Genomic DNA, 9,882 nt, shown 5'->3' with positions numbered 1-9,882 from the left:
TGGACCTGGGCCTGATGAAGAGCCTGCCCCCCAGCCACACCACAGCGTTTGACGTGTGCTTTGAAAGTGCCCGCTGGCCGCAGGGTGACGTGGATGTGCTGCTGCCCATAGAGGTGCCACAGCTCTTGGGGCAGGCAGCAGGCTGGGCACAGCAGCACATGTCACCTGCACCCTCCACTGAATTCTCTGTCCTTCTCCAGGTGACAAAAGGCCCCACGTCTCACATCCGCCTCCGCGCCACTGTGTTGGAAGTGCCCAGGGTGGTGTTTCCACAGTGGAGGAAAACCATGAAGGAAGATGAAGTCATCTTCAAGGAATATGTTGAGAGCACAAAGCGATTCCACTTTGGGCCGCTGCTGTGTGGGAAATCAAGAGAGTGGTATGTGCTCCCTGCTGGGCCTTGTACTTTTGTGGACACGCCTGGAGAGACAGGCTGTCCTGGTGGCACAACCCAGGGCAGTCCCCGGCAGAGTCCTGGGAGACACATGGGTTTGAAGGACCACAGATGTGTCAACTTGAGCAGACAAGAGGCAAATGAGCCTTGGAGGAGCTGCTCTGCCTACCCAGTGGGTGCCTTGGTGGCCGCCTTGGTGGCCAGAGCCGCAAGCTGCTGCCAGTCCAAAGGTGACTTGGGGGGCAGCTTCTGTCCCCCTCCACGTCTCAGCTTCACCCCTTAGAAAATGAACTTTATGGTGGTTTTTGAAGTGCTTTGAGCTCTGCAGGTAGCCTGATTGAGCAATCATTCTGTAGATGGTTTTGTAAACCTTTCATTAATCTGTCATTATTAATAAGATTTTATTATTGACCTGCCAGTAGGTGTTGGGGGTAACGTACAGCAGGAATTACATTTTCCTGTAATGACCTTGCATCCTCACTGCTGGATAAAGTCTGCCTGAACACTTGTCATTGAAGCTATTGTGTATTTCTATTTTACTGTCACTTCTTTTTAATGCCATTTAACATTAGTTCTTGTCTCCATGGGAGCTCTGGAGGGCTAGGGCTATTTTGACAACCCAAGTAAATGAAATCAAAATAGTTTAAAAAACAGACAATCTTTAGCCAGACTGATGGATGGTCTGGGATTTCTCTTTGCCTCTTTAACCCTTTCACTCCAAAGTGGTTTCCACACCTGAGAGAAGGATCATTTGTTATCTTTTTGCCTCAATTCCTCTTGGGAATTGATGCTTTCTCAGACTTTGAGCTAACCCATAAAATCCACAGCAGTTTCATGACTTTTATGAAAGAAATTAGCTAAACTCTTTTTTCAAAAGCCTTTCTTTAGGGACCCTGCAGGGAAGGCCCCTCAAAAAAGAAGGGGAAAGAACCCACGTGCCTGGTGTAGTGTTATTTTTCTAGGCACCTTTGAATTTACATTGTAATAAAAACTCTTGCAGTGGCCTGAGCATCATCAGGCTTCTGGGCTGGAGGCACCAAGTCCAGGGGAAGGCATCAGAGTAGGGCAAGGATGAGCACACGCCCATGCCCCTGACTGGGATCCATTTCCCTCACTTGTTTGTTAGAGCAGGGTCTTGCAGCATCACTTCCTTGGGTGCACACGTGTAGGAATATTAAAAGGTAAAAGACTTTAGAAAGTGCAGAAAGGCCCCAGAAAGTAGACATAAAGCTGAGAAAAGCTAGGACATTTCTAAACCTTCTCATGAGAAAGCTAGGAAGTTAAGAACCGAGTAAATACATTTATATTTCTCATAAGGAACAAGAAAGAACAAGAACTTACTCTTAGCTCAAGATGTGAAAAGTCCTAGATATATGCTTTGCAAATATAGAAAAAGTTTCCATCTTAAATTATAAATTATTGTGTATTGTTTGAGGTTCATAGAAGTCCTTTTGTTAATGTTAAACCCACGTGGGTCCTTTTCTAATTGGTTAGAGTATAATGACTTTAGACCTTTTCTTTTATGCTGTTGGTTCAAAGAATATGTAGATAAAGGCTTTACATAAGCTGCCATCTTATCTGTGATCTGTGTTTACATGGATGTTGTTATTTTCCTGTGCCTCTTGCTTCTTGTTTGTATGATACAGACAGATAATAAATCCTAAGTCTGTGACCAGTCAGGGTCCCGTCCCGTTTGTGAGACACGGACCGATCCGGCACACATGGTGCTCTCCTTGCTGTGTGGCAAAGGCAACAGTCTGCTCTGCAGCCTTTTCCCCTTTTGTGGACAGGTACAAGGCCAAGAACTGTCCCGGCAACTCGGAGAATTTAACCATCCTCAACAACTCCCCCGCGGACATAGAGGTCCAGTTCTCCTTTGAGAATGCTGGGGGAGCAGAGACGTTCCTTTTGGACCCTCCCAGCATGGCACTGAAACCAAAGGAGAAGCAGGTAGGAGAAGGGCAGGCAGGGCAGGCACCGTAGAAGTGCCCAGGGGCTGCTTCTCCTGTTCTCACACAGAGCTCTTTGATTTCTTCCTGTGGGGCTGGCTCCAGGAGCTGACCATTTGGGCATACCCCACTTCCCCTGGCTTCCTGGAAGACAAACTCATCTGCAGCATTGGGAAGAACCCGGACCCAGTGGTCTTCAGCCTGTGCTGCCATGGGGTGCACGTGAAGCTGGAGGTCAGCCCCCTGGAGCTGTCTTTTGACAAGCTCTTTCGGTACAGGTCAGTCATCCCACAGGCACTCCAAGACTTGTGACAAAGAGAAAACGTTTGACTCTGGTTTCCAGGGTGTGGATGGAGCTGCTCCAAGGTGCATTCAGTGGCGAGGCTGGTGTGGCCATCCAGCAGCTGATGCCAAGTGCCTTCCTGTCTCTGCAGGACTGACAGCAGGACCTTGGTCCTGAGAAACAACACCCTGCTGCCCGTGGCCTGGCAGCTCAGTGGGCTGGATGACGTTGAGGGCTTCTCCTTGTCCCAAGATAACGGCACCATCGATCCCCGCTCAGAGTTTGAAGTGACAGTGCATTTCGAGGCCGGGCAGATTGGCATCATTGAGAAGACCCTCCGACTAGAGGTGAGAGGGGCTGTGCCCTGCCTGGCAGAGCAGGGCACAGTGAGCAGCCGTGTGCTGCTGGGGGCAGGGTCAGGAAGAGCTGCACCTGACAGAAACAAGGGTGCTGTGACCCCAACTTCTGCCTCTACACAGCGTTTGCAGAACGTGCAGTGCATCCACGTCCCCCCAGATAACCAGACGCTGCACCCTGAGCCTGTTCCACAACCTTGCCCTGTGGGTGCTTGAAGGTTGTTGTTTGCTTGTGCAGCCTGCAGCGTGATCTCCACATTGGACTTTGTCTGAAGCTCCTGCATAGTGCAGCAAACTCTCCCCCTGGGATTTTGTTCTCCATGGTTTAGGGGCTGCATTTCAAAGAAGGTGCTAGGTGATTGGAGAGGGTTGTCAATGCCACCTGCTCTGAGACACGTCACACTTTTTGTGGTTGTTCTTACATCTCTGTGCCTCTCCAAGAGAGCATTCCCTGCTGTAGAGTGCAGAGCTGGGCTGATAGGGTTTTTTATTGCAGCAGAATCCTGCTGGGGCAGCCCATGAGATGAACAGGTTAGCAAAGCTTGGGAGTCCTCCAACGCTTGTGAAGCCAGGGAAGCCACAGGGGAAGCAGCCAGCAGAGACAAGGACTTACAGGCTGTCTACCAAAAGAATCATCTGAACAGTGTTTGTTTCTTGCTGCCTCAGGTTTCAGATACAGAAAACATCCTGGGGGTTGTTCAGGCTGAAAACATCAAAATCTCTGCAGAGGTCTATGATGTTTCTCTGAGCATCGAGATGCCTGAAGGTCAGTGGATGCCTCCCAAACAAAGCAGTCCAGGTGCACTGCATTACCTTTGGGTGACCAAAGCACTGGGATGGGTTGGGATGGGATGGGATGGGATGGGATGGGACAGCATGCAAGGATGGCATGGGTACATAAAGCACATACCCTACAAGCTGTGTGGCATAAAGCATTGTCAGGGCACTGACAGCCTTAAGTCTCTCCCCTCTGAACTTTGAAGTGTGCAGCTTCCTGTGCAGATTGGATCTGGGGGCTCTGAAACAACAGTGACGTGAACAGGCAGTCAGCAACCCCCTCAGGCTCAGCACAGCATCTAAAGTAATTGGATTTGTGCTCGGAAGCGAGGAAATGGGAGCTGAGCTCCTTAGCTACTGAGCCTGCAGATAGTTTGAGTGGGAAGAGAAAGGGCAGAGAAGTAGCTGGAAAACACTTCCAAGAACGGAAACTTGCTGAAAAGGGTTTTGTGCCGAGACCGCCGTGTAGTTTGTGACCTGGTGTATTCTGCAGCAGCTCACAAATACCATGTTTGACCTCACTCTGTGGGTTTTCTGCAGCTCCAGATGGAAGCTTGGAATTTGGAACCATTAATGTCCGGGATAATGTGAAGAAAGTCGTGATTTTAACGAACGAAGGGGTATACAACGTTGGGTACAGGTGAGTCCAGCTGCCTGGTAGTGAGCATTTCCTCAGGTTCCCAGGCCTGAATTCTCCCTCTGTGAATGGCTAGAACCTGTTTCCATGCTGGCTGCCTCGTGGTAAATACAAACCCTGGGCTCTCTAATATCAATTCTTTTACCAGAGAATCCAGCCCCAAACCAACAGTTCTGCACAGCTCAGCTGGCGCCCAAAGGAAAGCCCCAACATTTCAGCCACTGAAATGCTGAGATTCATTGCCTTTCTTTGACGGTCACCTCCTTTCTCTTTCTGAGACTTTGTAAAGGAGTGAAGGAAAACTTTCAGTGCCAAGATTTCTTGCAGCAACCTCGTGATTGTCTGCACTCTCTGTCAAGATCCAGGATTCCCTGAGCAGAGCTGGACTCTCCCTTTCTTTTTTTCTGGTCCTATGCAAAGTCCTGGCTGTGCTGGTGGCACCTATACTTTTAACTGCAGAGATCTCCATTCCTTCCCTTTCTCCCCAGTTTCACAGTGAAGGGTGCAGGTCCCAGGATGCAAAACTTGGCATCCTACTTCACTGTTGAGCCTCAGTCAGGCATGCTGACTGCCTCCCAGCCTAGTGTGAATATTGAGATGCTCTTCCACCCCAAAAGTGAAATCGTCCTCAAGAACAAGCCCATCCTGTACTGCCAGGTGAGCTGCCTGGGCCAGGCTGCGTTATCACACGGTGTTCTGGGAGCGTAAACAGGATAGGTGTCTAATGGAAGGAGGGCTTTAACTGGAGAATCCTCTCTCCTACATACACAAACAAAGGCTTTCAAAACCATTTGGGAGGCTTCCTAAGTGGAGCTGAGAATCTGACTCTGGAGGAGGTGCTTAAACAGGGAGGGGTAAAGGGATGGAGGCCTGGGGTGGAGGCTGGGGGCTGGGGTACAGGCTGGCCTCTTTGCTTTGGTTACCACCCTTCCTGTGGACGCAGGTGATAGATGCCAGCTCAGGTGGAAGAGGCCAGGCTCTCGCCGACGTCCCAGTGAGGGTGTCGGCGAAAGCTGTGTACAGCAAGTACAGCATTGAGCCTGCCTCACCCATCGACTTCGGAGCCGTGATCAAGGGCACCAAGAAGACCCAGACTGTCGTGCTGGAGAACAAAGGCATGCTCAGCTTCAAATTCCGCATCCGCCGAGCACCTAAGGAGGCATCTGCATTGGAAAGCAAAAGGTAGGAGAAGCCCTGCACCACCCTTCCTGTGTGAGGAGGCACCACCCCACGGCTGCAGTGTGGCAGGCAGCCAGGAGACCTGGGCTATCGTCCATTTGCATCCCTGGCCTGGGGAGAGGGAGCAAAAAACCACCTCGGTATCCCCATGTGTAGTATGAAGCTGGTGATAGAGCTGCTCTGTCCAGCACTGGGAGCTGCAGGCTGCTCTCTGGGAGCCATCAGGAGCACGAAGGCTTTCCTCTGTGAGGAAGAAGGCCAGCTTTGGCCTCAGAGGAAGGTAGGGGAGCTCAGCATGACAGATACCTGTCGCTGTTGAGGCAGGACGGGAATGAAAGAACTCCAGTTCAGAAGGCGAGAAGAAAACTGATTTATTTCAAATGCACTGCTCTGTTTATAGAGAACATCGTGCGGACCAATTTCATTGGTCTTAAAGTAAAAACACCTCACACCATTGGTGCACAGTGAACGACACACGATGGCAGAACATATATATATAACAATGTGAACAACAAGAGAGAGAATTATTTACGTTCTTTTCCAACTCTCTCCCAGGCCCAGCCTGGTAGAAATGTCTCCTTTTCTCTCTGACTGAACTGAGAATATCCACAGATACCTCTGCTTTCTCCCCTCAGTTCAAAGCAAGAGGAATCTGCAAAGCGCTCGGCGAGAAGGAAATCGAGCTGCACAACACAGGTGGGTGGCTCCTGCTCCCCAGCAGTGCTGCTGCAGGGGATGTGAGAAGATGCCGCTGTGCCCGGGCTGGGGGCTCGTCGCCATAGGGTGGGACATGGTCTGCAGGATGGAGTCCAGTATCTGCTCGGTCCCCCTGGCAGTCCTGTACTCTGCCTCTGACCTGGAGTTGTGGGGTCAACAGAGGGGAGCAGGTCCTGTGTTTGGTAGCTGCAAGCCAGCACAGGTCTGTGGACACCACAGAAGCAAAAACATCCCCCACTGAACTCCCAGTCCACAGAGCTCAGACAACATTGCTTTTTCTTCTTCCCAGTTCCCTCCCATCATTTCTCACAGCTATTTCTGCTCTCCTGTGTTACCTCTGGAGGTTGAAGGATCACAGCTACCACCTTCAATCTTCACACTCAAACTCCTTTCTCTCTGCCACTTGGGACAGGCTTGCAGCTCCTCTTGGCTTGTTGCTCTCAGCCTGGGGCTGCCTTTGGGCCGTGGAGTCATCCTTCCCTGCCCTGGGACTGGGTGCTTGGGCCCAGCTGGAGGCCAAGGCAGGACATACTCTTTGTGGGGTGCTCGAGGCACAGCTATTAGCCGTCAGCCTCTCCTGGAACTTTTTCTGCAGAGTCCCCTCAATGTTGGCATGTTCACGGTGTCCCCCTGCTCCGGCTCCATCGATCCCTGGGGCCAGCAGAAGATCACAGTGGAATGCCTCGCCGAGCAGGAGGGGACATGTGAGGAGCAGCTCTACATTGACATCACGGGCAGACACCCCAAGGACAATCCCCTCGGCATTCCCTTTACCCTGATTGCCGAGTCCTGCCTCCCAGTTAACTGTTAATAAACAATTGTTAATAAATTGTTAATTGTCAGCTTGTCTTGGTTTGAAAGACAGGTGTCTGCCGGACCTCTCTGGAATAGAGAATGGGACCCCCTTCCCTCCAAATTATTATAATTTTGAAATTAAGGGGCTTTCGGACAAAGATATGGGAAAAGGGAGCAACAGTTCTTTACCAGTATGTACAACTAGGCAAACAAACAACAGCAACGACAAACAGAACCAGATACCCAACCACAGCCTTCCCTCGGCTGCAGGCACCTTCCCTTCGGTGTAGTTCCAGTCACAGCCGGGCAGGGAAAGGAGGCAAATAATGAATAAAGCTAGAGAAACTTTAATTATTATTGAGGGGCTCAGAGAGGGACACAGCCCTCGAGGTGTGGTCTCACCAATGCCCAGCACAGAAGGACAATCACTGCCCTGGTCCTGATGGCTACACTATCGCTGAGACAGGCCTGGTGCTATTGGCCTTCTTGCCCACCTGGGCACACCTGGGCTCAGGTCCAGCCCTTGTCAATCAGCTTCCCAGCTGGTTAGTGTGGCCAAAGCGTACGAGCCGGCTCTTGGTCCTGTTTAACCTCATGCCAGTGGTGTCAGCCCGTGGATCCAGCCTGTCCGGGGCCCTCTGCAGCCTTCCTGTCCTCCAGCAGGTCCGGCTTGGTGTCATCCACAGGAGGACATTGAGGTGCTGGAGCAGGTCCAGAGAAGAGAAAGGAAGTTGATTAAGGGTCTAGAGAATAAGCCTGATGAGAAATGGCTGAGAGAACGAAGGGAGCTGGGGAGGGCTCAGTCTTGAACAAAGGAGGCCCAGGGGGAACTGTCGCTATTGGACACGAAATGAGTACACAGGAGCTTGGTAAGTTCAAAAGAGAAAAAGAAACAATTTTATTTCTGACTTTGCAATATATAGAATTCTAAAAGTGACAGTGGATTGGAGGGTGAAATTGCTACCTTTCTAGCCACACTGGTCAAACTAACAGTCCATCAATTCTCTCCTCCAACAAGGAAGAGTGCAAAACAATCATTATTTACATGAACAGTGTATGAGAACTCCAGTAGAAATATGCAAAAATCAGAAGGCATAGAAAACTGTTAAAAGAACATTAAAACTTTCAAAAGGACTATAAAGGAAAACTTAACACTTTTAAAAATCAGGGCAACAGGGAACGTTGTCACTCTCTTCACCAGCTTGGCAGGAGGTTGTAGTAAGATGGGGATCGGGCTCTCCTCACGGACGAACAGTGACAGGACAAGAGGACAGAGTAGACATAAATCCCTAGAATTGTTAACAGTTCTCTGGACTTTTCATCCACAAAGCACACAGTATTCTACAGTTTTAGAGCTATAATGAATCTCTGAAAGCATATTAAGCTGGAATCAAATAATAATTTAATTGCCAATAGCAAGAATCCTGTTCAATTATTTGAGCAGGAAGAGCAACTCCACCTGCCTTTGAAAATTTGTAATAAAATTAATGGTGTAAGTTCTTCAGCAGCAATTGTTTGGGTCATCTCTGGATATAACATATAGGCAGTTTAACCATGATTTTCTTGAATGGTTCCTAAATTGCACTGTGTTTTCTTAATGGTTGTGCATGTTTTCCTTAATTTTCTAGCTAGTGTGGGCAAGGACAAAATACACAAGATACAAATCCATGAAGTCAGGAGGTTCTGGATTGTTCATGCGTAATCTGTGACCAAAGCCTCATGTCAGTCACACAGTGCAGTCTCAAGCTAAGCAAAAAGATTTTCCGCTTAGAAAAGCACAGTTTTTATAAATAAATCTGTTACCTTTATGTATTTAGTGGCTATTTCTATGATTCCTGCCTTTGACTTGCTCTTGCATGGTTTAAATGCAAGACACTCAAAATACACGCCAAAAGAACTCGGTCAGGTGACTCCAGCCCGAAGCAGGTTCAAACCAGTGCTCTGGCCAGAATCTGCTTCTTGGTTCTCATGTGACATTCCCACGTGTTACGAGTTGAAAGTGAAGCCTTGTCTTGAATTAGTCTAATAAAACATTGTCCATCTGGAATAGAAAAGACCATAATTCCAGTCTTTTATGAAAACCTCACAAATTAACTTGGGAAGAATAAATAAAAAATCTTTTTACGTATGTAATTTGAAGATAATTTTGTGTTCTCATGATTTATCCTAATGGTGGCAAATTTATTGAGATGAGAGAGGAGCAAGGAATCTGCCTGCCTTTATGTTTCGACCTTGTTGTCTAACAGCAGCTGCATCACTGGAAAATGTGTTCTAATGACAATATTTATTTTTTCAATAGGAGACCAAACTGCTTTATAGAGTTCTGGGTTGAGCCAAATGACTTTTAAAGCCCAGAAAATAAAATCTGAAATGTGTCAGCTTAGATTCTAGCTTTGTTTTCAGCTGCTGCTGATGCAGGTTTTCCCTTTTGGTGTCTAACTGACACACTGTTAAAAACGGGAACACACTCCCGGTTCTAAAGTGATTTCAGCATTTATGATAAGGCCTAAAGCAGAGGGGGCCCGTGGGTAGAGCAGGAGCGTTCCTGAGCAAGGATGCTGCAGAGCTGGTGCTGGATCTTCCTTTCTTGAGCAGCGATGTTCCCGATGGTCCAGGTGGAGCGGCACAGTCCCACCGACGCGGATGCCCCCTTTTTATACTGTTTTTTGTTCCTTTGGCTTGGTTTCTGTTGGGATCCTTCATTTGCACGAAGGTTAAGGCGCTGATTGGCCCTTACAGTTCTGTCCAGGCTGGCTCGTTTTCGCTTGGTGGGATGCACTTTACTTTAGGTGTAA

The 9,882-nt window shown here is 48.8% G+C and overlaps 1 protein-coding gene across 1 annotated transcript; it reads left to right on the top strand.

The window, feature by feature from the left end:
- Positions 1 to 254: 254 nt before the first annotated feature.
- On the top strand, positions 255 to 5,597 carry LOC137467557 (hydrocephalus-inducing protein homolog). Its single transcript, XM_068179049.1, has 8 exons — positions 255 to 379; positions 2,185 to 2,344; positions 2,449 to 2,621; positions 2,778 to 2,973; positions 3,649 to 3,748; positions 4,300 to 4,399; positions 4,885 to 5,053; positions 5,340 to 5,597. Exons 1-8 carry the CDS (start codon positions 288 to 290, stop codon positions 5,580 to 5,582), a joined length of 1,233 nt encoding a protein of 410 aa, XP_068035150.1. The 5' UTR covers positions 255 to 287; the 3' UTR covers positions 5,583 to 5,597.
- Positions 5,598 to 9,882: the final 4,285 nt, after the last annotated feature.

Source organism: Anomalospiza imberbis, unplaced genomic scaffold (genome assembly GCF_031753505.1).
Source record: "Anomalospiza imberbis isolate Cuckoo-Finch-1a 21T00152 unplaced genomic scaffold, ASM3175350v1 scaffold_68, whole genome shotgun sequence".
NCBI classification, from domain to species: domain Eukaryota; kingdom Metazoa; phylum Chordata; class Aves; order Passeriformes; family Viduidae; genus Anomalospiza; species Anomalospiza imberbis.
The sequence above is the reverse complement of the archived record's forward strand: the minus strand, read 5'-3'. Positions and strand labels throughout refer to the sequence as shown.

Coding starts and splice junctions, on each gene's coding strand:
- LOC137467557 (XM_068179049.1), top strand. CDS start 288: ATGAAGGAAGATGAAGTCATCTTCAAGGAATATGTTGAGAGCACAAAG. Junction 380..2,184: donor TGTGGGAAATCAAGAGAGTG/GTATGTGCTCCC, acceptor TTTTGTGGACAG/GTACAAGGCCAAGAACTGTC. Junction 5,054..5,339: donor AGCCCATCCTGTACTGCCAG/GTGAGCTGCCTG, acceptor CTGTGGACGCAG/GTGATAGATGCCAGCTCAGG.